The sequence below is a fragment of the Melozone crissalis genome, unplaced genomic scaffold, assembly GCF_028551555.1.
Source record: "Melozone crissalis strain CALT ecotype California unplaced genomic scaffold, PUWL_Pcris_2 ptg000019l_1, whole genome shotgun sequence".
In the NCBI taxonomy this organism is placed as follows: Eukaryota; Metazoa; Chordata; class Aves; order Passeriformes; family Passerellidae; genus Melozone; species Melozone crissalis.
In genome coordinates this window covers 13,704,601-13,731,699 of record NW_026535797.1, presented here as the reverse complement: position 1 = coordinate 13,731,699, position 27,099 = coordinate 13,704,601, and the positions used below count along the sequence as shown (strand labels likewise).

Here is a 27,099-nt window from a genome sequence, read left to right as displayed (position 1 = left end):
CTATATGCAGGGAAAACCTGCTTTCTCAGACATCTCAGCCTTTGGATCTGTAACACCACCCAGCATCTTTGGGCTGACCTTGTTTCTGAAAGGTTGGTTCTCCTGTTTTTTGCAGAGCTTTCACCTGTCTTCACCCACCAGCAGCCCAGTGTACTGCCTCCGTTTCAGTACCACCCACCTGTACGCTGCCCTGGCGTCAGCCCTGCACGTCCTGGACTTCACAGCCTCGTGAAGAGCACCACAGCTGCTTCTGGTGACCCCAACTCAGCAGAGCTGACACTTGGCTCAGGGAATTGCAGGGCAGGAGAGGTGAGAAAGGCCCACAAGGCTTCTGAAGGGACGTTTTTGCCTGCCAGAAAGCTACAATGAAGAGTGCACAAAGGGCCAAACTTTCTCAACCGTACCTGCCTGTTAGTGAAAATAATTGGCCAATTGTCTTTACCCTTTTTATTTTGTGCAAGTCAGGAATTGTTTTATTAACTGTGTTACTTTTTTTCTTTTTCTTTTTCCTTCCTTTTTTTCCTGTGGATACATCATTTGCGGGGCAGGTTGAGCCAGGATGCCCCATCAGCTGTGTGCTGGTCAGTTTGAGATCAGCCAAGCTCTAAGCATGTGAAACAAGACTAGGCTGTGTGTGGGGTGAACTGATTTGGTGGAAGGGAAGGGTGCCTGGAGTGAGGCCCACCTTTCTCCTTAACTTGCTGTTCTGACAGCTGCTTGTGTTGTCCTTCACAGCCAAGAGCAACAATTGAGCTAAAAGGCAGAGCCAGCCCTGCTTTCAGTGTGCCTCCCCAAGCTGGCCGTCAGGTCAGGCTATGCACTTGGCAGGGCTGAAATGGTCGCGTTTTGCTAAATAAAACTGAAAGGAAACAAAAGAGATTGTATGTTTTGTTTCAAGTTCTGAAGGGGCTGTGATGTTACCTGCTGATTGCAGGGGCCTGGGTGGGTGGGGGAGGTTGGACCTATTTTCAGATCCTGTCTCCATGTCTTATAGATCTCCCTCCCTGGCTAGACCCTGTGACACTGCTGCATTGAAGGCGATTCCTGGGAGTTTGGATCTCCTGTCACTTTTTCAAACAAGAATTCAAAAAGTAGGATCTGTGACCCATTTGGTGCCTGCTTAATGAAGCAGCAAACCAGACTAGTATGAACACCTGGATGTGATTTACTGGGGTCCTGTAGACACATCCTAGTGGGCTCTGCCACTTCTTCCCCTCTGTGCCATGCCAGTGGAGGCAGCTGCATCTTGGTCCCTGCCCTCTGCACAGCCCTGTCACGTTGTGGATGGCTGGCACTAAGGAAGCAGCTGCATGTCTTCCTCTTTACCCTGTTTCATAGGCTGTGCCCACTCAGGTCTAAACATTGATGCTGTTTGCAGAGATAGCAAAGTCACCAGAGCATCCTGACTTGCATGGAGGAGCTGCATAACTGCACAGGAGGGAGCTGCTCCCAAGCTCATCTCAGGCAAGTAATGGCTGTGAGGAGGGAGTTCTTATTTTCCAAACATTACTGCCTTCAGCAATGGTGGCAGATGGGGAATTCCCAAGGTGTCATGTTGGATGGGGACAGGGCTGCTGGTTGTGGATGTGGTGTGCTTCCTTTGCAAACTACAGCTTCCCACAATTCACAGAAGGATCATTCCATCCCTGGAAATGATCCAGACCAGGCTGGATGGGGCTTTGAGCAGTCTGGTGTAGTGGAAGGTGTCCCTGCCCATGACAGGGAGGTTAGAATGAGATGATCTTTAAGGTCCTTTCCAACACAAACCAATCTATGGTTTTATGAAATGTCTGCATAAATCAGCAGGCCAGGGCAGCAGACAGGTCAACTGCCCTGCCATCTTCCTAGGCTTACAGAGATTCCTCCAAATGACTCTGTTAACAATAGAACCCATTTTTATTAGATAAGGCAAAATAAACACCATGAAGCTGTGCCAGAGAGCTGCCCCTCACCTCAACCTCTTAGCAGCCACTGCCTACTGGGTCTTACAGTCTCCATCCCCACTGTTAGCTGCCTTTATCTTCTTCAGCTCCTTCTGCAGCTGCTCTTCTGCAGCCAGGATCTCCTTTGGCTTCTGGTACTGTAGGACAGAGAGAAATGCCCTTAGCACTCCTGAACTCCTGTCCAGCCTCTGCTCCAAGCAGACCAACTGCAGCCTGTTGCTGCCAGCCCAGCAAGGGCCCTCCTGCCAAGGGAGGCCTTGCCCTTACCAGCAGCCTCTGAAGCCCATTTAGAGAGGTGGTGCCATCAGGCTAAAGACATTTGCCAAGTTCTGGAGTGTCTTTTATGGCGCAAGTAAAACTTTCCAGTTAGGTGTGGAATTTTGGCCCCCACCAACCCCTCTGGAATATCCTGGCAAGCAGATCCTTGCTGTGCTCACTGACCGTATGATCACAAGTGTTTTATATATATATATGTATATAAAATATGCATTCTTTTTTTTTTTTTAATGCAGAGAGAAGTAAGAGTTGCAGTTCCTCTGTCTTCCCCTCAGAGGCCTCTCACCCAGCTGCAGCTTAGTGGTGGATGCAGGTGCTTTTTGCAAGGTTTGGCCAGTAACAAACAGAAGCTCAGGAGGACTCAAGGTGCTCCTCTTGGCCCATTTCCTCTGCACGTGCAGCCCAGGTCTGCTGCCAGGTTTCTCATGGAGGGTGTGCCCTCTCTGTAGCTGAGTCTGCACTGAATAAGGCAAACACCTGTTGCTCAAAAGCATCTGTCTGCTCCTTGCAACAAGAAGTTGCAAGTGTGTCCATGTTCCTAGTCTCTTGCTTCTGCCATGTGTCTGGAAGTGTTCCCTCTCTGACACAAAGCAGCAGGTGATTATTTTTTATTGTACTGTTTTAAGACTCTGAGACCTCAAAGTGCAGCAGGTCCTTGGGCTTTTATGCTCTGAGACAAGAGAAACTTAATGTCCCTGAGAGTGGAGGCTTGCTCAGGCTTGAGGGAGATAATACATGGAAAACAGGGCACGACAGACACTCTTCCACCTGCATGTCACCTTGAGCAGCAAGCAGGGCCTCTCCTGCCACCTGGGATCTCTTGGCTAGTGTCAGCACGCCCAGTGTAATCTGAAACTCCCACTGTCTGTGTGTCAGAGAAGGAGCTGCATGGGTGACCCTCAGCTCTGCTTCATTTCCCCACATGTAAGAACTTTAGCTTCTTTGTGGACATAAAGAGAAGGGGCAGAGTGCTGATGTGCATGGTTAAAACCTCACCGTGATGATCAGGGTGTTGTTGGCATGGGTGAAGCTCAGGGCAGCTGCATCCAAGGGGAGGTGATATCGATCCAGATCAGGAATAGAGAACTTTTTATAGTACCTACAAATGAGAGAGAAGACAGAAATAAGGAAGGTGGGGTTTCTGTTCTGCCACTAGGAGTGCTGAGACACAGCCTGCTGGTCTACAAAGTGTACATGAGGACAACAGACCTCTGAGGGTTGGCAGGAGGCCCTTGTGCCATGTTGTGTGCCGGCCGATGCCCCCAGGTTAGCAGGAGCACTAGAAACCAACCTCCAAACTGGAAACCAGAGCTGGCAAAGTCCTGAAGAGCTCTGGTGTGTGACAGCAGGCTTGGTCCCTCCAGCATGCCTGTATGTGTAGTGCCAGCTAAGGTTAGACTACTCAGCCCTACCAAGGTTCCTTGTGTTTTTCCTTGTCCATGGCCTCTCATTCCCTCTAAGTAACAGCTTCCTTTAGCTTTTGTCAAAATAGCTGTCAAAGCTCTTGTGCCATATAACTTTCCTCTGTGATACACTGTTTTGTGTTGCAATCCTTCCTAAACCCTTCTTTTTAACTTCTTGCTGCACTTCCTAGGTAGCTTCTTGCTTTGGTGGCATGGTGGTGCTCATGCATACCCCGGGCACAGATCTCCAGGTGTAACTGCCCACAACCACCTGAGCCTCTGCTCTGCAGCATCTCCATGCAGCCTGCATGGTGGCTGTGGTGCTCCTCTGCACTTACAGCTCTCCTAGTTCCCTCCCTGGTTTCTGTCCCAGTCTTCCAGTAACCTCTCACGCCCAAGCAGAGGACAGAGAGGTTTTTGCCAGGTAAGAGATTTTCTAAGACTGTGGAGCCAGAACGCAGTAGACCTGTGTCTGTGTTTGCCTGAGATCTTCTGTGCTTGGCATTGCTTGCCTTGCATCTACAGCTTCTCTCTGGGGCTGTACCAAATACACTGGCTGGTGGTCCTGTGCCTACCCAGAGGCAGGGCTGGATTCTTAGTGTCTTCCAACACTCTTGTAGGCAATCCTCTCCAAGGAATTAGCCTGTAGCTGGTACTGAAGTGCCTGGAGCAGAGTGGGAATAGGTAGTGGCTGCTACCATGAGGGGTGGTTCTCAATTCAGCTGGCTGTGTGTGAGGCTTGGCCTCTCGAGCTACCTCTGCCCAAAGTGCAGTTTATTTTCCAAGTCACAGTGAAAACAGCTACAAAGGGCAAATGGCTTTCCCGGTGCAGTGGGAGGAATGTACACGGCTTGTTACCGCAGGGCTCAAACCGTTCTGTGTTGTCACTGCTGTCGGTATTTGGAAAAGGTGGCAGACATGGATAATAAGGGAGATGTCAAAGGTTAAACAGCAGAGATTAGATGAACACAAAGACATGTTAAGGAAGTGTTAACTTCTTACCGATTAGACAAAAAAAAAGCAGTACACAGAAAAAAACCCACTGTTTCAAAGGGCCTTGGGAGTCATCAATGAAACAGCAGCATTCTGCTGCCCCAGGACTAAGGAGAAGGGGAGAAGAATGGCTTTGGCTGGCCTCAAACTAAAATCTGTGACAAGATCAAAGGAAACCAGATCTGCCTTGCCAACCCCTCCTCCTCCTAACATTACCACTGCCTCTCACTACAATAATTGAATCAGGTTTGGCGTTTGGGGAGGTGGCTTTCTAGGTTTGTTTTTAGAGTTCAGTTTAATGGATTTATTTTACAGCAAGAGGTTTTAAGCAAATCCCACTTGAGCAGCCCTTGCCGTGGCCAGAGGGAACAGAGTGACTGGTGGAAGTGAAGAGCTCCTGTCTGGGCTGGGGAGGTAGCTGATGGGTGGTTATCCCAGCCAATGCAGGCTGATTCTCTGCCCTCTCCTCTCACCCCATGGCCAAGGGGCAGTATTACACTCTGAGCCCGAGTCCTGGCCCGTGATCCACAGTACGTATGTGAAATCACCTCTATTATTTTCCTACTGGAAACCCACTTTTTGTTAGCCCGTAGGGAAAACTGCTACTGGTATGCTGAGAATTCAGAGCTCAGCTACTTAGTAGTGACTTGGCAGCCCATCCTGTTACTTGTGCGTCTGGCTGGCGGTCAGCACAGCTCTGTTGCTCAGAAGCAGCATGGCTGACTTCCAAGGCTTGGAGAGGCTCCGAGGCTTCCTTTCTCTCCTGTAGTGATGTGCGCTCTCTCTGTGGATTCCATGCTGCTGTTGCTATCTTGGAATTAGTTGCTGAGTGGTGCCTTGCCCTGGCTGAGACCCAGGAGAAATGATCTAAGATATCCTGGAGCCTGTACTAAGTGTGCTAGTGCTGGTGTCTGTCCCTGCTCCCTACTGACAGCAACATCATTCTTGTCCTCAGTGAGGTGGCTTTCAGCTTTAATTCTAAAAGTCCTTAACTGTCAGACACAGGCCATGAGTTGCTGTGGGGTCCTCTGGCACCAGTCTGTGAGAGAACAAGTGTGAGCTGCTCATGGAAGACTCTCCTGAGAGCAGTACAAAAAAGCCAGAAGTCAGGTAGGGCATAGGTAAAGCCTCAGTGCTACATTAGAACCTTATGGCACCTATGCAGGAAATTCCCACATACACACAACTATCAGTAGGACTGGGAGTAGATAAGCCTGTCTGTGACAGTATGTGGTTGGATTTAGGATTAAGTACTCCATTCCTGTCCTAGCTCCATGGATATCCATGTGTGGCTGATGGGAATCTCATTCATCTTTTGCTATGTGGGTCTCCCTACTAAAGCACCACTGTTCTGTGAATCCCTCTGTGTGCATTTAGGCCAACATCTTTCTGTATTAGAGGTGTAATTTCTTGCTGTTTCTATGGGTTAACTTTCCTCTTCCCAGCCTTCTGGTTTTGAGCCCCCAGGTGTGCTGATGTGCAGAGCTCCAGCAGCCCTTTGCCGGGACTCGCGGGTGCCACTTCGCGAAGCCTTCCGGCAGCAGAGGGGCCGCAGTTCTGTGCCGACAGCACCACCTACAGCCACTTCCATCACCTTCCCTTGTGCTCCCAAGGCTCATTACGTGCACTCACTTCCCAATACTACAGCTCGTCTTGGCTTATCTGAAGCTGTAGATGCTTTGGGACACGGTGTGTGTTTCATTCCATGTGAGATGCCATGTATCGACACTGCAAGATGTGGCTTTAACAGCATTTTCTGTTTTCATCCCCCCATCTCAAATCTCTCTTGGCAGAACACTGTGGGGCTTCCTTCCCAGATTCAGTCTGCCTTTTTTTGCTTGCTACCTCCAGATCATATCACTGGCACTGTGACACTATTGGACATGTTTATGCAGGGAGATCTGTTTGGGTGCCCACGATTTTGCTGTCCATGTTGAATCCTGCAGCATTCTGAGATGCAGTGACTAAAATCAGAGAGAGAAAATGGAATATTCTAGCTTCAAGAAGTCTGCAAGGCTCCTACTTTATTTTTCTGAGAAAGTAATATTTGACAGGGTAAGAACACTGCAAACACCACCCTACAGGAGCCAAGATGAGTTTGCAATGGCCAATGCAGAGCTTGGGGGGCCCTACTTGTAAACATGTCTGAGGCAGCTGAGAGTGGAAATTGGGCAGCAGGAAATTGTGCTGCAAGGTGAGGCCCCTGAGCCCTTGCACACTGGGACAAAAGAGGGGACAGCCCCCTGTGCCAGCCCACCCCAGGGGACTGTCAGCACCAGCAGTGCTGTCCTTACTGACTTCTTGTTGGTGGTCCGGATGACGCAGCAGCGCTGCTCCTCCTCCACGCAGACGCTGTAGACCTCTTTGGGGTACGGGAGGTTACGGATCCGCCACTGGAAGCTGCTCAGGGTATCCTTCCTCATGAAGATGGGCTACAGCAAACAAGTACCTTTAGCAAGGCCCCTCCAGCTGTCTCCTCTCCTCCCTGTCTCCTTCCTCTACTACCTTGTGAGACTCCACATGGGGATAGCTGTTCTTTCACACTGGAGCATTAAGGAGTAAGTGAAGAAACTGCCTGAGCACCACCTTCCTACAACTAAGGTTGCTCTGCCTTTGCCCAGGACACTGCTTGCAGGAGGCTGAAAGTGTTTACTCAGGAAGCCTTGCCAGTACAGGGCTACAGGGTCACAGACAACCAAATACTGAGCTCTGCCTGCTCTAGGAACCTGCTAGATTCAGTCCTAGCTCTGCCCCAGTTTGTGGTGCAGAGCTGTGCTTGTGTTTCAGAAGCACAGCTTCTGAAAAGATGAAGAGAGACTAAACCAGCTGTGCCCTCAGCTAGAGGGGTATGAAGATGAAACAAGCTGTGCCCTATTAGGGAGCAGCCTGCTATGCACTGCCTGTGCCTTTCATTGCTATCACCTTTGTTTTCTAGCCCCTGACTTGTCCTGGCACTGGCCTTCCTGTCATACTGCTCTTTCAAGACAGGATAGCAGTTGGCCAACACAGCAGTACAGTTTCTTAAGGAAACTACAAATGTCTTGAAGACTCCTAAAAAACCTAAGTTGTGCCTTCTTTCTACTCAGCCCTGCAGTTCTGGGGTGATTTGTAGCAGAGTGCTGGCTGTATTAAGGCTGTCTCTTGGTGATCTGCGCTCTACCAACTACTGCTGTAAGCACAAGACAAGGTAGTTTTAGGTGCAGTGGTACCTGCAGACCCTTACATACATTTGAGCTGCTCTCTGTTATAAGCTCTGACTCCAGTGCTCCCAGGAGTGGCGAGGTTGGCTCTCCCACTTCCACCTGCCACTTGCCCGTGCCCCCAAGGGTGTTCTTCTCTCGCCATTTTCTACCTGGGGAAGAGAGAAGAAGGGTTTTCATTCTTCTGCTCTTCAATAACTCCAGCAACTGACTGCAAAAGCTGCCCAGCACACTGAGATTATATGAATACATGTATCTTAATTCCAGTAATTTCGATTTTGGTGTGAGTTGATCTGCTAGTTGGCCTATTCCTAGGTCAGAAATTCTGTGCTGAATGCCTCTTTTTTGCTACTTGGTGCTGAAGCCATGGTGGGGTTGCGACAGGTGCTGTGCTGCAGCTGATGTGGTTTTGGACAGGAGCCATAAACAACACTTTGTTTGTGGTAGCAGAAGCCACCAAAAAGCATATTTCAGCCCTTCATGTGGTACAGACTTGGTGCCTGGCACCGATGATGGCAATCTCATCTAGTCCATCCAAGTCTGTTGTGACAGATGGGATGTTTGGGGGAGATCCTGGGCGAAAGCAAGATCTGCTGTGCCATGAAAGTCAGAGAACCCTGGCTGCAAGCTGGACCCTACAAAATTCTGCTACAGGCATTCCTGTCTCCCAAAACAGGCAGGGATGATTTGTTCCTGACCAGGTGGTACAGACCCACTGCCCTGCAGAGCACCACTTACTTATTAACTGGCCAGTTTTAATGTCGTACTCTTCGGCCATCTCCTTCCCATTCTCGAACAAGTAGTGGATCTTCCGCTTCCCTAGAGGCAAGGCAGGTGGTGAGAGGAGACGAGATACACCTCCTCCTGGGTGTAGGGCTCTGTCCCACTGCGTGGGGCCCTATCCCATGGTCCGGGACCCCGTCCCACCGCCCGCGTTACGGCCTTGTGTCCTTCCCTGGAGGCCGGGCTGCGGGGCTGTGCCCAGGAGCGCTCCCTTCCGCGCCCGCTCGCTGCAGGACCGCCCCTCACTGCGCGGCTATCCCCACCCTCGCCCCGCGGTTACCGTCCTGCACCAGCGCCGTCTTGCCGGCCGCCCGCAGCCGCTCCAGCCAGCTCGGCACCGCCATGGCGGCCGCGCCGTCGCCGCGGCAACGCGGAAACTTCCGCCCGCCGCCCGGAAGCGCTTCCGGCCCGGCCGAGCCGAGCGCGGCCCAGCCCCGGCCCCGGCCCCGGCCCCGGGCCCGCGCTCCTTCGGGGCCTTCCCCTCTCTGGCTGTCCCCCCTCGGCTCCCCCGGGCACAGCCGCGAGTCTGGGGGGTCGTTCTTGCCAGTCCCGGGTTGGCGGCCCTGAGACCTTGGCGGCCTGGGGAGGCTGGCAAGGCAGGTTCTGTGCGTTGTGGTTTATAGGAGTTCAAATACAGCCTGCAGAAACACACTGCCCAGCCCTGCAACGGACTTGGGCACCCAGAACCTTGGCGGGCTTTTGATGTGGGCTTTTTCTTTATCTTATAGAAAGGATTACTGTTTCCAGAGGGCTTTTTTTTCTTTTTTTTTTTTTTTTTTTTTTTTTTTTGTTTTCTTGGTCAAAACGTCCTGAAAACTGAACCGTTTCAGCGAAGGTGAGTTTTAGAAATGTAGCGGGATTTCTGTTCCCATGGAGCTGAAATCCTCACAGAAGTGAGGGCTTGAGTCGAGCTCTGGGTTGGTCTTCAGAGGATTATGTTTAGTGTTCAGATGAGAAGGTGCCCATAGCAGGAAGCCATGGCCCAGTGGGACCATTTTCAGCTTTTCCAGCTTTGGTAGGATAGGTTTGTGGTGGACTGTGTGTGAGAACTCTAAGAGAAACACGGAGTGCTGCACAGAGAGGAAACCAAGCTGGTGTTTACTCAGCACTGCAGCCACAGGGAGGGGGCTGTTGGGATATACAGTGATTTGGGGCTTGTTTGGGCTACAAAAAACTGAGCTTCCTTGTGTCCTGGTAGTTCAAGCTCCAAAGTTTGCATTTGCAAGGCTTGTCATGGTAAAGCTACAGTTGTACCCATGTTGAACTTGGCTAGTTAATCTTTAGTAATTTGCTATTTCCAGATGAAGCCAAGTTGGGAGTTTTCCTCTTGTGGCTGTGTGAAACACTTGGTGTCAATCTGAGTTTTGTCTCATAGGTGACTGGACTTCAGCCCTGGCAGGAGAAGTGTTTCCCTCTTGGGAATGTGCTTAAGAAATGCCTGGGAAATAAAGTTGCTTCTTTGAGCTGAGCAGATAGGAGCTCTAAACTGTTAAAATAGTTGAATGCTTTGCATTGTAAGAACTCAGCTGTAGAGGTTTCTAAGCCATTCAGGTATGGTTAACTTAAGTGACTTTCTGATTTTGGTTTTTCTGACCTTGTGGGCTGCAATTCTTGATTCTGGTTGCCTCCCTCAGGTTGAGCATTTTTGGAAGGCAACAACAAAAAACTTCAGAACAAAGACAGTGAGCAACATGAGTGAATCTTGAGTTGTGGTTAGGTAAGATCTAAGCAATGTTGCTCTTTCTTGTTTGTATTTAGCAATTGCTGCTACCTTTCCCACCAGGCCTATGGAGCCACGAGGGATTGTCAAAGCCTTTCCCAAGAGGAAGAAGGTAAGGGATGGCTCGGAGAAAAGCATCCCTCCAAAGATCCCGAAGGAGCAAGGAACAGAGATACCTGAGGGTAAGTCCTGTGTCCCTGTGAGGCAGGATATAATACTTACACCCAGTGTGTTAACTGCAAGTGCTGTTCCTCATGGGCTTTTTCTGGCCCTCAGTGTGTTTTCTGTAGTGGTCATGGCCAGCTTGGTTTGGTGTGTCCTGCTGGAGCCCCCCAGGACTGCCCGCCAGGGCTGGTGCCATCAAGTCCTGTGTGAGAGATGTAGCCCTGCTGGGTGGGGTTTCTGTTGTCACCGTGTCCCTGTGCTTTCCTCAGCAGAGTGGTTGAAACCAGTCGTTGCCTACGTGCTGCAAGCCGGCATTGGCCAGGCCAGGGCCGAGATCTTCCGCAGGCAGATTGTGCACAACGGGGGCGTGGTTCACAGCCAGCTCTGCCCCGAGGTGACACACGTCATTGTGGCTGAGCACATGGACTGCCCCCGCGCCCTCCGGCTCCTCAGGCTCACCAAGCTGCCCCCGGGGCTGCAGCTGGTGAAGGCAGCCTGGCTTAGTGCCTGCATTAGGGACCAGAAGCTGCTGAGCACTGCTGGCTATGGTGTCTTTATCCCTCACAGGTAGGCAAATGCCACTCTGCCATTCCTGCCTGCATTTCCTCTGTCCTAAACTGAACAGCACTACAATTTGAGCTCTGCTCAAAATCTTGGACTGCAACTCCTTGCGGCTCCTGTGAGCCTGACTCAAAGTTCTGTGTGGCAGCAAAACATATAATAGGGCCCAGAAGTACTGCCAGAAGTCCTGTCACTTGCTACAGGTGCTAAAGGCACCTCTTCCTGATCCATCAGTGATGACAAGATGTCTCTTGAAAATACTGAGAATTAAATATGGTTTCTTATTTATTGCAGATCAAGGGTAGAGAGAAACTGGAAACTAGGCACAAGAGGAAATTAAAAATGGAGCAGCAGGCACAGGTTAGGATCAGAATATTTTGGCAATGTTTTGGAAAGAGAGTCTAAGAGTGACGTAGGTACGAGTGGAAGTTGCAGGTCAGCAAGGTAGATGTTAACTGGGGAGTTGAGCTAAAGCCAGAGTAATTAATCTGTGATCTGAGAGAGTACAATTCATGTGGGTTGTTTGGTCCATCCCAAAACATGCAGAAGGATTTCTTGGTCAAACTTCTGGGGGTTGAGAAGTCCTCTTTCTTCTGTACTGAGACATCTGATCCATGGCAGGTACCTGGAGGAGGAAGAATTGCAGAAAGAACCGCAGCAGATCCTGGACAGAGAAAAAGTGCAGCCCCCAGCAGAGGAGGGAGCAGTGAAACCAAGCACTGAATCACAGCTGGAGGATTCCTCACAGCAAGGCTTGGGCACCCTTGGGCAGCAGCGAGTGGCTGAGGTGAGGCTTTCCTGCACAGATCCATCTCCTTGTGAGCAGATCCTGCTTGCTGCTTTTCCTGGCTAAGAGCATCCCTGCAGGGATACCATGTGAGATTTTCTCAGCAAAGGGCAAAGGGAAGGTGTTTGGATGTTCCAGTGAGCCAGACTCAGGCTGTGAACATGGTTACTGCTTCTCTTTGTCCTTTTTAGGTGCTAAGAATAGAAACAGTGGCCCTAAATTGCTGTTGCCATCAGAACCTTTCCAGCTGAAGCTGTCCTGGTGCTCTGATCAGGCCAAGGCTCACTATGGTGATACTCACTTATGTCCTTTTGAGGAATATTCCCTGTCTGAGAATATCTTCTTTTCAGGAAGCTGTCTCTGATATTTCATCCCATGTTCCTGCCTGAGCCATATGGGTCAGTTCTCCACTCCTTGGCAAACACCCTGTTCAGACACATGTTTGTACAGTGGATCAGGTTGCTACCAGAAGGATCATGGAGGTGTTCTTGAAATATCTGTGTTGGGTTATTAGTGGCTTCTGCTGTGAGTCAGCATCTCTGGCCTGCTGTTAGCTTTCCTGCCGTTCTCTGCATTTTTGCTCAAATTTGGTGAGTTCTTCTTGGGCATTTGTGTAATTCAAATCTGTCTGTAGCAAAGTTACCTCAAACATCCCCAGCAGCTGCTTTGTATTACTGGCAACACAGTCCAAAATCTTGTTGCCCAAAGCCTGAAATTACTCCCTACCTGGCAGCTCTCTGAGGGCACAAAAGCCACATTTGTAGACGTTTCAGTAAAATCCATTGTCCCAGGCTTAGATATGTGTGACTTGAGGAGGAATGGGATATGTGATTTGGGGAGGAGTGGGATATTTGAGACCCAGCTGCAGCAATGAAGCTGAAACTTAGTTTAGAAGTAGCTTTTTGAGCACAGAGTCATTTCTAGCTTGGGTGGATGTTTTTTTCTCTAGGAGATGATGGATGTCAGTGTTTTGTACTAAACAGTGACTGATCTGGGAGTGTTGTCTTTGTATGTAAACTTCTGTGAGGAAATCCTGTTACAGTCAGACTAGCAACACTTTTTGACTGGCATGCAGATGCAGTGGTTCTCTGCAAGGCAGCCTCTGTAAGCAGTGACAGTTACTCTCTGTGAACCCAGAGCTGTCACCCCAGGCTGCCTGTCTCCCTCTCAAGTAGCCTGTTGCTACTAGCTGGTTTTGCACATGTGGTTGTAAAGAGTCCATCAGCTTTGCTGACAAAGTGTAGAGAGTCAGGGGTTTAAGGGCTGTTTCACCTCTGTGACACTGCTGGCCAGGAGGATGGGAATTACTTCCACCTCCAGCTGCAGAGCTCTCTGTGTTGTGAATGGATAACATGCTCCTTTATATGCTTTTAAGGGGCTTACTGACTTATCTGAGCCTTTTGAGGCTTTGCTGCCCTTAGAGAGCAGCATCTGAAGGGAGTTGCATTTCAAGACAAATTAAACTAATTAAATCTATCAAATCTTCAATCTTACCCAGTTTTCAGAGTTATAAAACAAGACTGCAAAACATATGCCCTCTATGTGTCTTCAGACCTCCTGCCTCCACAACCAGCAGAACCAGAAGCTGCAAGCATGTCCCTCTTCCTTAGGCTCACACTGTGCTGAAACTCATAACAGAACATGGTGTGCTGCATGTAATTGCTGGACTGATCCCAAACAACCCTGCATCACTCAGAGCTACTTCCACAAGCTCTTGGATCTTCACAGACTCCTGTGTTTATACATCAGGGGAGATGGGGACCCCAGTGAGCAAAGCAGTCTCCAAAGTCCCTGTGTGCCTTTCCACTTCTTTCCCCTTTTGTTCATTACCTGAAGCCGAGGCTCATTGTTTCTTAAGTCTACACAGAGGCATCTTAATGCTGAGGGTATCAGCAAATGCATACATTGGTTCTTTCTTCTGTCACTGAGGAATGTGGAGTCCTTTGTGTCATTCCTTCCTCCCCTTTTCTCTTGCAGATAGCCATGGGGAACATGAGGGGGTTTAAATTTACTACTCTTGTTAAGATTTTGTGTCTGTAAACTGAAAACAAAGTTCAGTGCCTATCTGCTGTCATCTGCATCATGGGGTTGAAGTTTCTGAGTCTGAATGTGAGAGATGTGCCTATGCTGCCACCAGATGAGCTAAAGGTTTCCCAGTGGGAGTAGGGAGTCAGCATCTCTGCCAGTCAGGGATTTTGGCATTATCATACCTTGCTGCTGGCAGCAGTTGCTCACTTATTCAGTGTCTTACCTCAGGGCCTTGGCTGTAGGAGGGGCCTGTGTGCTTGGATCACAGGTAGACAGCAGTGTAGTCTCCTGTGCAGTGTGAGATGTGCATGTGTACCTTGAGGAACTGTGGTGTGCATATAACCAGCCACTTCTAGAGGTGGCAGTTAGCCTGGTGTGCGCAGGAGGGAGGGTGGTTAGTGCTCTGCTTTCCTAATCTCAGGAGTAGCTTGTGCCAAGGGGATATATGAGGCATGATTCTCACATGGCTCACATGGCTGTTTTCTGATCTTTCCCTAAAGAAATACTCTGATGATGAAGACAGTGAAGGAGAAGATGCTGGTGTCACCCAGGGAGACCTGGAAGCGTTGATTTCTGGCCGCTACCCTGTGAAATCATCAGAGGAGATCAGTGATAGCTCTGACACAGTGGCCCAGCCTCTCAGCAAGTGGGTTTGTGCCCAGTCTTCCAACACCAAGAAGGAAAATCACAACCAGTGCATCACAGAGAAGCTGGAAGTGCTGGCAAAGGCTTACTCTGTCCAGGGGGACAAGTGGAGAGCTCTGGGCTACTCCAAAGCAATCAATGCACTCAAGAGCTACCACAAACCAGTCACCTCCTACCAGGTAAAACACCTCCCCAGGGGGTGGAGCAGGGAGATGGACCTTCCATGGAAGTTGTATAGCAAGTACAAGTTGAGATTTATTGATCACACACAGTGTTTGCAGAACAGTAGAAAAGTGGAATCTGAGCTTTTTAGGGCCAGATCTGGACACTCTCAAGATAAATACCTTCCTTAGACACAATGCAGGGACATTTTCACCTTCCTCTTCATCAACAGCAACTTGATGGCCATTGATAATGATAACATGTAAAACTGGCTGGATATGAGGGAGGGGCTGTGACAGTCCAGCAGTTCAGTATGTTCATGTTTCAGTCCCATTCTGCAGGCTTGTCCTTTTCCACTTGAACTGATCAGCCAAAGTAAGCCTGGGCTAGAGAGGAGACCATCAGGCAGGACTAGTCCTGCCACGTAACCTTCACTCATCAAATGACTAACCAGGCTCTGAGTCAGTAGCAGCTCTCCAGCTTGTCTATGATCTTTGCTTTTCCAGCAGCAGCTCTGGTTTCTTTCCAGGAAGCCTGTAAAATCCCTGGGATTGGGAAGCGGATGGCGGAGAAGATCCTGGAGATCTTGGAGAGTGGGCACCTGCGCAAGCTGGATCACATCAGTGAGAGTGTGCCTGTGCTAGAGTTGTTTTCCAACATCTGGGGAGCAGGGGTCAAGACAGCTCAGATGTGGTACCAGCAGGTAAGTTCAGTGCCTTACACAAGATGCTCTCTGGTTATGGTTTGAAAACTGCTGCTGAGTGTAGGAGATTTACTTTCACAAATAGTTTTTAATTGCTGATACCTACAGGTCAGATTTAAATCTGTTTTTTTGGGGAGGAACTATGAGATTGGGTCCCATTGTGTCTCAGCATCCTGCTGAGACTTTAGTTGTGCTGGGATGGGTAAAGGACTAAGATGTGGAGAAGAGGAATGGGAGACATTCTGCCTCTGCTCTAGCATCACTTTTTGGAGCTCATGTCACACTAGTCATGGCAGTGGTGTTGCTATGACCCAGGCTTGAATCAGGACATCTTGGCCATGAGAGCTCCTGATGCAGTTGCTGACTGTTGGCCTGTAGCTGTCAGAGTAGCCATCCATTTTGTCTCAAAGTTAGAAGAATGAGGTTGAAATAATTGTGCCAACAGGAGCAGCCCAACCCACTGGGTGGGTTCCTTCTTTAAAAACAGTTTGTCTCCTGAGCATGAGCTATTGAAGCCTGGTTTCCTGTAGTGTTTGGTTTGAGACTGGATTCTTGACTTAAAAACACATTTGTGTTCATGCTGTCGGCTTTCCTTCATTGGGATGTTGTGGATGTTGTTCTTTTACCTGCATTGCATGTTTTCTTTCAGGGTATAGAGACACCATGCCTTAAGAGCAGTAGCCTTCTGTCAGAGGAGGGGTGGAGATTAGAGGTGTGCATGGATAATGCCATTGCCTAAATCCCTTCTTTTAGGAACCAGGCCCTAAAGTGTTCTTTACATGTGATCTCAGAAGCTGTGACTAGGCCTGAACTTGAGACAGGCTAAATACAGTCTTCCCAAATCTTGGTGGAAGGTGTGTGAAGAGCAAAGTCTTGGCAGATGTGTGAATATCACACCTGGTCTGCTCTAGGGTTTCCGGACGCTGGATGACATCCGCAGCAAGGCTGCTCTGACCAGCCAGCAGGCCGTGGGGCTGAAGCACTACGCGGATTTCCTGGAGCGCATGCCTCGGGAGGAAGCTGCAGAGATAGAGCAGACTGTGAGTAGCTTGGCCACAGGCCCTCAGAATGCAGTACCTGCTGGGACATGACAGGAGGGTACACGCTGTGGAAATAGCCCTTGTGTTAGAGCTGAGCTCTTCAGCCTCTCCTCTGCCTGGGGTCAGTGCTTGGGGGACCCTTTTTGGGCATGGGCACACAAGGCCTCTACCTTGCCTCATAAGAAAGTTCAGTCTGAGTGCCTGGCAAGGAGGAGGATACTTCACTGGGGTTAGTCCTACACACTGCTTTGAAGAAGGCTGCATGTGGCATGGTGGGATAAGCAGGTACCCAGCTCTGCTTTCTTGCTTCTCATTATGTCTGGAATGTCTGCTTTCAGCTGAGGTGTCCCTGATGCTGGCCCTTCAAAGGGAGCTGTGAGCACCTTGAGGTCTAGTTGTCAGTTAGAGAACAGAGGGTGGATATCCTTGGTGGAAGCAAAGGGGATCCAGGCTGCAAACGAGTGCTGCTTGCTGTAGGATGCTGTGGCACTCTGTGACTATGGGGTGCTAAGCCAGTGTACCCTAATGTGAGCAGAGAGCCTGGGGGACACACTGTCATTGCTACCCCCGTGCTCTCCAGTCACCATGGAAGCAGCAGGCAGTGTGACCCTGTCACTCGGCCACAGGGCCTGGCCATGAAGAATACCTTCCTGCCAGGCTCCTGCTGGGGTGTCACTCCTGTGGGCCGGATTAGCCATTTTGGTGGTGAGTGGTCCCTTTCCCAGGCAGGCTGGCTTGAGGAGTTGGCTCTTGGGAGTGGGTCTATTGTTATCTTGATGGGATTACTGTGCTTCCCTCCATACACACGCACACACCTCTGATCCAGGCCCTGGAGAGAGAATGAGGGATTAGTCACTGTCTGTGCTGCCTGTCACAGTGAGATCTGAGGAGCTTTTAGGCTCTCGGGTGGGGCTGGGAGTTTTCTAGAAATCTTCATTTAAAGCCAGAAGGGGGGCAAAAACACCAGAGGAGGGCTTGCTCCGCATGAGAAAGGCTTGTGGCTTCTTGGAGCACCTTTGGGGCAAAGGTTAATGGGTTTATCTCTTGCTAATGAAGGATGATCCCCAAGAGTGACAAGGGGCTGTGGGCACGGACACTGCCTTGCTGAACCCCAGCCTCTGTGATGGCCCCATCACCAGGAATTGCTGAGCCCCTCATTATTTGCTGCCAGCAGGGTGATTGGCACAATCAGGCCAAGAATACTTTAGGCCTGTCAGAGACTTTGGAGCCTTTCTTAAACATGTAATGAATGAAGCCATCAGAGTTAGGACCGTCTGCACAAAACAGGAGCTGGGGTCCAGCTTGGAGAAGACTGTAATAGGGGAAGTTCTTATTATGTGTTTGATTGCTGGCAGCAGCATGTTGGCATCCTTTTGGTCTAAAATGCTGGGACAATTGTGCTTTTTCTGGGTCAGGAAGCCCAGCTCTCCTGCAGAGGCAGAGCTCCTTGCAGGAGTGAACTCCAAGGGATACTCACAGATTTTCTGCTGTTGGAACCTGTTTCTGCAGGTTGGATCCTGCTGGGGAGACTTCACAAGCCCAACTCTGTTTTTGAAACAGGGCCTGTGACCATCACCTGTTGAACTGATATGCTTTGTGGGCAGAGCTCGTGAGCCTTGTTCTTGTAGGCCTGCTGAAAAACCTCTTATCTCATGCTGTCTCAGAAACTGAAGGCTCTGAAAGCTTGTGCAGTACTTTGCCCCTTCATATTCCTGCTTGTCCCAACCCAGTGCTCCCAAGAGCTGATGGTTGACCACTGTATGGTGTGGCATTGTGCAGGATGTTTGCAGGACTGGGTGGAGGCCGCTCTGGCTCACTCCTCCCCTGACAGCAGGCCAGCCTTCTTGGTGGGGCAGTGTGCCATGCCTGCATCTGGAGATGCAGGACAGGCCTCAAGGCAGGCATGAGATCCTTTGCTGCCTTAACGAAAAGGGCATGGTCTCTGACTCCTCATCCTCTTTCTTGAAGGTCAGACAAGCTGCCCTGGCCATCAAGCCTGGCCTCGTGTGTGTTGCCTGTGGCTCCTACCGTCGGGGGAAGGCCACGTGTGGAGATGTGGATGTGCTGGTCACTCACCCAGATGGGCAGTCTCACCGTGGCGTGTTCAGCAAGCTGCTCAGCAGCCTCCGCAGGAGCGGTAAGAGGACGGGAAGCCGCTCTTAGAATGGCCAAGGCAAGGAGGCAATGAGGTGGATGGCATTCATTGAAGGATAGGTGATCACTTCTCCCAAGGATGGGACATCTTGTTAGTCCTTAAAAGTATTGCCCCTGGACCTGGCTCATCTGTAGTTTTAAGGAGGGACTATTGCTGCAGCTCAGTGTGTTATTGCTGGTGTCCCACAGCACGTTATGGGACGCCTCTGCTGCTCTCTGGGCAGTGGGGAGTTCAGCGTGGAGGTGTCCATCTACCACTGAGCTCCTCTTGGCCTGTTCTCTCTTCCCAGGCTTCCTTACAGACGACCTGGTGAGCCAGGAGGACAATGGTGATCAGCAGAAGTACCTGGGCGTGTGCCGCCTGCCGGGGCCCGCGCGGCGCCACCGCCGCCTGGACATCATCGTGGTGCCGTACCGGGAGTTCGCCTGCGCCCTGCTCTACTTCACGGGCTCGGCTCACTTCAACCGCTCCATGCGCGCCCTGGCCAAGAGCAAGGGCATGAGCCTGTCGGAGCACGCGCTCAGCTCGGCCGTGGTGCGGGGCCCTGGCGGTGCCAAGGTGGCCCCTGGGCACACTCTGCCCACCCCCACCGAGAGAGATGTCTTCATTCAGCTGGGGCTGCCTTACCGCGAGCCCTCCGAACGGGACTGGTGAGGCCTGCGCGTCACCCTGGGCTCGTGCTGTGCTGCTGCTTGGAAGGATCTGATTTCCCCGGAGGTGGAAAGGCTCTGTGGTGCCTGCAGGCTGAGGAACATCTCCCAGCAAACTGGGGCTCCTTGCAAGTGTGAGGCCTGGCTGCTAGGCAGAGCCCTGTGGCTTCCTCAGCTCAGGCTGTGGGCTGGAACCACACTGGAAGTGCTCTCTTGGTGTGGCTAGCAAAAGGGCTCGCTGCCCATCAGCTACCCTGGCCGTCCTCTCCCCAACTTTGGAAGACTGGGTTGCAGAACCTTGTGATCCAGCCCCTGACAGTGCTTGGGAACAAAGGAAGTGGGGTGCATCTTCCTCTGTATCTGAGCACTGACGCTGTGAAATTTCTGTTCTGAGCTGTGAATGAAGGTAGCAGAGGTCTAGCTTGGTTCTGTGGCAAGCCTTCCTCCTCACTAGTGCTGGCAGCTGCTACTGCAGGAGTCTCAAGGGGTTAACCTGTGCTGCTGCTGTGTCCTTCTGCTGTGTCTGAGCTGGTGTGTCCTTTGATGGGTCCCATTGCACAGGGCCAGGCTGCTGTTGCTGCCTCCAGCTTTCCCTGATGCCAGATGAGTCTTGAAAGAGACATAGGGACCTGAGGTTCTGTACCTGCTTGCTCCCAGCCTCGTGTTCTGAGGATCCTCCAGATTTACTCAGAGCCCTGGTCTGGCCCAAGACCTCTTTTCTTGGTGCAGGAGAGGAGCAGAGCTCACAGCTTGGGGAGCTGTGCTCAGGAGAGATTTGAATGTATTGGCACTGAATGTAACCCAGCAGCGCTGTGTGTCTGTCTGTAGGAGGCATGGAGACAGAGAAAAACACAAGACTGGGACAAAGCAAAACTTTTTCCTTTTTTTTTGTGTGGAAGCCATGGAGTCGTCTGGTCTTTGATCAGGGAAAGTGTGTGTGTGTTTGTGTATACAGGTGCATGTGGCTGGTCCCACCAGTTCCATGGGAATGAATTTTATATCTCAGGAAACCTCAACTGTTTTATATTGTGGAGATGAATTTCCCAGGGACATTGAGTGCTCTGTCTGTTACAGGTATTGCAGTGGCTCCTGGCAGAGGTGCCATGGTGGGCATTTCTGTGCCAGGCCCCCAGGGCTCTTGCTCCCTTGTGGGGGTCTGGCCCCATCAGGTACAGTGACAAAGCTGCACGTTGGCCGCTAGGGCAGGCACAAACCAGGTGGGTTTGCACCGTTCCTGTGGCTGCTGGCACCAGCAGGGCTGGGGCTTTGCTGGGGTGGCCCACGCCCCAGCAGTGGCATTTGTCAACCCAACATTTCTGCTGGACACCTGGGGGAAATGAATGTCTTTTGGCATGTCTTGGTGCTTTGAAATTTGAAGTGTAATGAATAAATAAATAAATCCCTTCTTACTTTTCCCTTGGTATCTCTGTCTTTTTGCTCTCTGCACTGTGACTCTTGGGACTTTCTCCTGTAGCTTACCAGGAGCTCCTGTGCTGGTCCATTTCCCTGGTTTCAGTGAAGGTGGAAAACACGCAGTGAAGATCATCACACTGTTGGACCAGCACTTCTGGCTCTCAGGGCAGGCAGCTGCTGTTCCTGGAGCACTGAGGCAGCTTCTCAGTGGGACCGTGTGCTGAAGGCATCAGCAGTGGTATGGGAAATAGGCACTGCTTGCCCCCAACTCCTTCTCCTTTGTCACCCCTCCTCCAGGGCTACAGTTCACACCCAGGAAGCAAAGGGGTGCTGCAGCACCACCGGACCCTGCTGTTTGTCCTGCTTTTATTTAGGGAGAGGCTGGGCTAGACTTTGTGCCCACCCCCTTGGGAAATGCCAGGGGGTGACCCTAGTACATATGTGTCATGTAGAGGCCACTGGGGCAGAAATCCCACCGGTCCCCTGCTCTGTGAGGGAGTGAGCCTGATGTCCCCTCCCACCCCACAAATCCCTGCCCGGGAGCTTTGGAGGGGGCAGAGGGCCCTCATGTGGCTAACTGCAGCCAGGTGGGTCACGGATGGATAAGGACCATTTCTCCTGGGTGTAGGTGTGGGGGCTGAAAGGAGCAGGAGGTGCAGGAGCACAAGGAGCTTGTCCGGAGCAGCTGGAGGGTGACCTTTCTGGATGTTGCTTCTCCCTTATCCTGGTGCAAGGGGAGAAACATGAGGGGCTGGGCTGTGCCACTGTGAGTCAGCCCTGCCCTGGGCAGAGGGGACAGAGTTGCCCCACACATGCTCCTCTCTGTACCTCTAATCCCTCACCGCCCCCTTACAACAGCCCACCTCCTGCCTCTTCTAAACCACAGCATGCCCCACTTGGCAAGAAGGCACAAGGGATGGGGTCCTGGGGTGTCTGGGAGGAGGTGGGTGCTGAGTCCCCAGGATCAGTGCAGGCAGGGAGAGCAAACATGGTTTTAGGCATCTCTAACGAGATCTTGCCTGGTTTCTGCTTCCCGGGAAGGGGATTCAGCTATTCGCCCTCCCCAGCACACCCCCTCCCGCTCTCCCTGGCTGTGAGTCTGATCATCCTGAAAATTAAAAATAAAACAAAAAGCAGCAGCACTTAGAGAATGAATGGAAAGTCGTGGAGCTGGGACAGGCCCTCAGGTTCTGATGCCGAGCCCCTTGCTCCCACTCTGCCGTCCCTGTACCCTGAAGGTGAGTCTAGATTGGGATCTCAGGCAATTCCTGTCCCCCCAACAAGCATCTCTCTGCCTCCCTCATTGAAAAGGAAGAAAAGCTCTGGACAAAGAAAAAGTTCTGGGTGTTAGGCAGCCCTTCCCACTCTGCTCCCTATCCTGTGGGAAGGACACCCATCCTTACCTGCCCTGCTCATCCTGGAAGGGAGCTGGGGGAAGGGGGTGCAGGGAGGGTAGTTTGGCCTCCAACTCCGGCACTTTGTGCTCATGAGTAAATATTTGCTAATGGCAGCACGGCTGGGCGAATGTAGGGGAGCTGCTGCTCCCCCCGTCGGAGCAGGCAGGGAAATGAATATGAATTTATCATGATTAGGTGAACTCAGCAGGGAGAGCGGGAGAGAGAGGGCTAGGCAGGGAGGGGGCGGGCGAAGATGGATCTGTGCAATAAAATTAAATAAGGACACCAAATAGAGTCACTTCTCACGCACTCGCCCGCCCTCCCGTGTGCAGGGCCTCTCCTGCCTCCCGCGCTGCTCTGGCTTTGCTGATTTCTCTCTTTCCTCAAATTTATGAGGCCAATTATGAAGATGAGGTTGGAAGTTCTCAGAAGTTCACTAAATGCAAAGTGTGGTCCCTGCTGTTCCCATCAAATTAATTAACCAAGCGCTATTGATGGCCGGGTGACGTCGGCGCGGTGCGCAGCGTCAGGGAAGGGCTGCTGGGGAAGCCTGGCTGGAGAAGGCCTGGAGGGCACAGCACCCTGCAGGGCACCCTCAGGGCCAGTGGGTGCAGAGTGAGCCCTGCCTGGGCAGCCAGTGGGCAGCAGGAGCAAGGAATGCAGCAGGGCATGCATCAGGTCCTGCTGTGATGGTTTGTATTGCAGCCCCTGTTTCCAGCAGTTTCCTCTGTCAGGAATAAGGTCCAGCTGGGTGATGGCAGAGCTGCCCTGATGGGAACATGGCATGGATATGTGGCAGGATGCTGGGCCATGTTCTGTAGAGGATGCCATGGTCATGTCTTGTGGTCTGCATGAGCCTGTGTCTCAAAGCCAGGAATCAGTGTTCCCTCAGAATCGTCCCCCCCATCTGGAGAAGGGACTGTGACCCCAATCCCATGGGAGAGGTCTGCACAGGGGCTTCATGCCTGGTAGACAAATGGCTTTCCCCATGGCTTAGCAGTGATGGTGCAGCTGGGACAGGCCTGATGCCACCTTCCCTTGCTCCCTGCAGCCTGGGCTATGGGAAACATCCTGCCTTGTAGGATCTCATGAGCAGAATGTCCTGATTCTGCACAGCCCCTTGACCATCCCTAACCTCTGTGTGAAGCCACCCGACTCTGTGCAGGGCTCAGGGTGCCAGAGAGGGCCTTTGCCATGGGGGCAGCAGCCATGTGCCTGGCTGCTGCAGCATGGGGGCTATGAGTCCACAGTGTGTTCAGGTGCAGGTCAGACACAGCACAGGGCTCCTCCTTCACCTACCTGGGGGAAGCTCACTCAGAGCAGTTTGTGGTTGCTCAGGTTGAATCTCAGCAATGGCTGTGCTACAGCAAATGCTTGAGGTTGTAAAAGGATTCCCCATGCTGAGGCCCTGGCTGAAACCCAGGATGTCTCTGCATGTCACATGGGCACTCTGTGCCTCAGTTTCCCTCCTTGCATTTCCTGAGGCTGTTTTTTCTTTGGGCAGGGTCTCTTTTTCTCTAGGAACAAATAACATCCCAGTTCCTGAGCATCCTTGGTACCATTTAGTGGCTGTGAGTTGTGGCCAAGTAAAGGGGTCAGTCCTCACCCCCAAACCAGCCTTTTTTCACACCAAATATGTGTGCCATAATGCTCTGTGCTTGCACCACACTGGCACAGGGACCTTCCTCCATAGTGCTGTGGATTCCTGGCTTAAATCCATTTGCAGTTGCTGGCCAAACAAACGAGCTTTTCCAAGGGGTGAAAGAAGCAGTCTGTGTCCTTAGGCCAGGGGTCTCACAAAGGCAGAAGAATGCAGAGGGCCAGATTCAAGCATCCCTGGACATGTCCAGCTCCTGGCATGGCTCTGGGTGCATGTCTCCACCATCCCAGCTCCTGCTTCTCTTCGCTGGCTTCACTCCTGTCCTGGTGATCAATGGGCTCTGGTTGGGCTGGAAAGCAGCACAAAGAGAGGCATTTACAGCCCTGCTGTCTCTCCAACGGGGCTGTAACTCAGGCTCCCAGGAGCTCCTGCTTTGGTGGCAGCAGTAGCACCGACATTTTTCCTCTTGTGGTAAATGTGTTACTTGGGGGTAATTTATCTGCTTATGTCAAGTTTTGAAAAGAAACAGACTGGCTGCTGAGCAGCTCCTGACACTTGCAGTGTGCATGGCATGAACACGCATGTCTGCCCAGAGAAAAGGAATCACCCAAGCTGGAAGGACCTGCTTGCAAATGCCTGCACTGGAGCTGCAGTCTCGGCGTGGAGTCAGTCTAGGACTGAGGCTGAGATCTTGCCACAGTCCATCCCTCCAGGGGATCTCCAGGGTCTGCAGGACCTACTGGTCCTGGCAAGGCTGCCCGCTGCACCGGGGCTGTCCCGTGTCCTGCAGCGTGCCGGGGGCATCCTCTGCCCTCATCCTTTCTCCAGGTGAGCGGATCGGGGGCTTGCGGGAGATGCTGGTGCAATGCCGTCCGTGCCTGGAGACCTTGCTGGGGAGGGACCTGGGGCGGCTGAGACGCTGCTCCGGCCGGCTCCATCAGCCGCAGTCCCGGCCGGCAGCAGAGGGAGCTGGAGGACCGGGGATGGCAGCGCGGGCATCAGAGGGAGCCCGGGCCGGGCCGGGCCGGGCTCGGCTCTATTGGGCCGGGCTGGGCCGGGCCAGGCTGGGCTGGGCTCTATTGGGCCGGGCTGTGCTGGACTGGGCTCTGTTGGGCTGGGCCGGGCTGGGCAGCTCAGGGAGGCCCAAAGCGGCAGAGAAAGCTCTCTTCACCCAGATCCTCCCCTGGCTGGGCAGCGGCAGTGGTCCCAGCCTGTCCCCTCAGCTCCGTGGTGTCACCTCTCATCACATCACCCCTGTGGGTGCCCAGCTCTGTGGTGGACACTTCCTAAGCTGGCCCTCAATCCCCTTTTTGGGCTTTTAGGGTCTCAGCCCTGCTGTTTCATTCTGGGAGCCATGTAGCCTCTCTGTGTGGCACAGCCCTTGTCCCTCCCTGGGACACAGTGCTTCTCTCCACCCTGAGGAGCTGCTGGTGGGACAGCAAGGTCCCCAGGAGCCTGGCTGGATGTGATGGGGGTAAGGCCTCCATCCCTGGGAATCATCCCAGGGCCAGGGTGGGAGGGTCCTACAGCACTGGTGGGCACTTGTCACTGCTGTCCCCAAGTCTCCTTGCCCATAGGGAGCTGATTTATGTCTGGGCCAGCCTGGGTGACCTCGTGCCTGGGCTCAGGCATCATAACTAATGGCAGGTCAGTGGAGCTACAGCTGCAGTGAAGTGGCTGGTGTGGGTCAGGCAGGGGGGACGCAGAGCAGGGGGTGCTGAGGATCCCAGTTCCAACAGCACAGCTGCCCAGAGCACTGAACAGCAGGGGTGAAGCAGGTGTAGCTCCCAGTGTACCCCTCACCCCATCCCCTGCTCCTGAGCTCTCTTTCTGACCATGCTCTCCTGCTTTAACCACAGGATGCTCTGGTCAGTGGTACCAAGCCTGGAGAAGGGGCTCCTTGCTGGGGGAAACTGAACACACGTGGACTGATGGTTGCATGAACATCAGCTGCAGAGCCAGGGAGGGCCCCAGGTGTCTGAGCCCAGCTCCTGCCCAGGACTCGGGGTGAGGAACCAGGAGGACCTGGTGCAGGTACAGCAGAGGGCAGTGCCACAGCTGAGGGCCTGAAATGTCCCCTTTTGGTCTGTGGCTCTCACCTTCTGCTTGATCTGTGAGCCTTGAGGTGCAGAAATCTCCTGTGGGGGTGCACCCCCTCGTTCCCTTGTGACAGGTTTAACTCCAGGTCCCAGTCCCCCAGTGTGCACGGCCGTGTGTCACTCAGCCCCACCTCAGCACGCTCCCTGTGTGCTCTGGCAGTGAGGATGTTTGTGGGTGACCAGCCCAGCATCCAGCCAGGCTGTGGGAGCTGAGCTTTGGGGACAGCTCCATCAGCTGCCATCCCCCTCCCTGCCTGCGCCAACTGCTGGGGTGAGACCTGAACATGGCTGTAAACCTGGATATTCATGTACCCACCAGGCAGCTGCTCTACACCCTAGCATGATGCCAGCCCGACCTGCCAGCCTGGGTGGTCTAAGCTGGCTGAGGGGAGCCCTTGGGAGTGCAATAAAATGCCAATGCCACTCCTGGCCACACACTGAGCTCCCCTCTGTCCAGCAGTAAGGGAGAACATTTTTGCTGACGCTGTCTTTGCTCTCTGCTTGAGAAGGGGGAGAACAGCAAAACAAATCTGAGCAGGGCATTAGGACTTTCCCAGGGATAAGCTGTACTGCCTGCCTGTGCTGGGATGGGCTCATTTTTGGTGGACAGTTACAGCCAAGGGCTGGGGTGTGCAGGCTGCCACCCCCTGGCTGGGCAGGGCTCTGTGAGCCCCTCCTGGCCATGCCTGGCCACCCCACAGGTGCAGAGCATCTCTCACAGTCCTGCCAGGCTCCTGCTGCTGCTCACACACTGGAGGCTGTGCTGGTGTCCAGACTGCCACTTGTGCTTCCCACCTGCTAGCCCCCATTCCTGCTCCCATTTCCCAGCCAAGGAAGGTTACTGACTCTGCAGGGCTGCAGTGAGAGCTCCCATCCTTCTGAGCAACCCTCCCCAACAGGTTTGTCAAGTCCTCCACATGACCCCATTGTAGGTTGCTCTTGCAATGTTGCAGGGGTGATTTATCCTTTTTAGGGTCCTTCTTAGGGCTAAGCTGGGTTCAGGCAGCAGCAGCTTGAGGCCAATGCTTCAGCATCACCCTTGAGCTCTGCTCTGCCAGGTCCAGTGCAGCGTCCAGAGCTCTCCCAGCTGGGGAGGGAAGTCCCCTGGCTGAACCTGCTGCAAGAACAGGAGCCTGGTGCATTCCCAGCTGGCTCTCAGCAAAGGTGATTTGTTCAAAATAATTTCCATGGCCTCTGCACTTATATTTCCTGCTGGATCCAGGACAGCAGGTTTAATCTAGGCTGATAGGCAGCACCAGAGGCTGAGTTTCATCCAGAAACTGCTGTTGGAAGACTTTGCTCAACTCTCACTCCGAATAGGCCTAAAATTAGATCTGGGATACAAAAGTTGATGGCAACAGATTCGTGAGTCTGGT

At 52.3% G+C, this 27,099-nt stretch overlaps 3 protein-coding genes across 7 annotated transcripts in view; 2 read left to right on the top strand and 1 right to left on the bottom strand.

Annotated features, from left to right (window-relative positions):
- Positions 1-897, top strand: part of FBXW4 (F-box and WD repeat domain containing 4) — a 61,269-nt gene extending 60,372 nt beyond the window's left edge. The window contains exon 8 of one of the 2 annotated variants that reach the window (XM_054276990.1): positions 116-897. In XM_054276990.1, the coding sequence (XP_054132965.1) occupies positions 116-232 (117 nt within the window). In that variant the 3' untranslated portion in view covers positions 233-897. The remainder of the gene's footprint in view (positions 1-115) is intronic. The other variant, XM_054276989.1, reaches the window with a different exon arrangement.
- Positions 898-1,873: 976 nt separating this feature from the next.
- Positions 1,874-8,955, bottom strand: DPCD (deleted in primary ciliary dyskinesia homolog (mouse)). Its single transcript, XM_054276880.1, has 6 exons — positions 8,879-8,955; positions 8,554-8,634; positions 7,843-7,967; positions 6,914-7,047; positions 3,216-3,318; positions 1,874-2,080 (listed from the first exon to the last, which is right to left on the bottom strand). Exons 1-6 carry the CDS (start codon positions 8,940-8,942, stop codon positions 1,976-1,978), a joined length of 612 nt encoding a protein of 203 aa, XP_054132855.1. The 5' UTR covers positions 8,943-8,955; the 3' UTR covers positions 1,874-1,975.
- Positions 8,956-9,123: 168 nt separating this feature from the next.
- POLL (DNA polymerase lambda) lies at positions 9,124-20,064 on the top strand. 4 transcript variants are annotated; one of them, XM_054276879.1, is made up of 9 exons: positions 9,124-9,203; positions 10,357-10,500; positions 10,756-11,050; positions 11,666-11,831; positions 14,360-14,683; positions 15,196-15,369; positions 16,281-16,409; positions 18,378-18,546; positions 18,854-20,064. In XM_054276879.1, the coding sequence occupies exons 2-9, from the start codon at positions 10,386-10,388 to the stop codon at positions 19,216-19,218; spliced, it is 1,737 nt and encodes a 578-aa protein (XP_054132854.1). In that variant the 5' UTR covers positions 9,124-9,203; positions 10,357-10,385; the 3' UTR covers positions 19,219-20,064. The 4 variants fall into 4 exon arrangements, with proteins under 4 accessions (XP_054132854.1, XP_054132851.1, XP_054132852.1 ...); XM_054276876.1 differs by having other exon boundaries at positions 10,753-11,050; XM_054276877.1 differs by lacking the exon at positions 9,124-9,203 and adding an exon at positions 9,401-9,433 and having other exon boundaries at positions 10,753-11,050.
- The last annotated feature ends 7,035 nt before the right edge of the window (positions 20,065-27,099 follow it).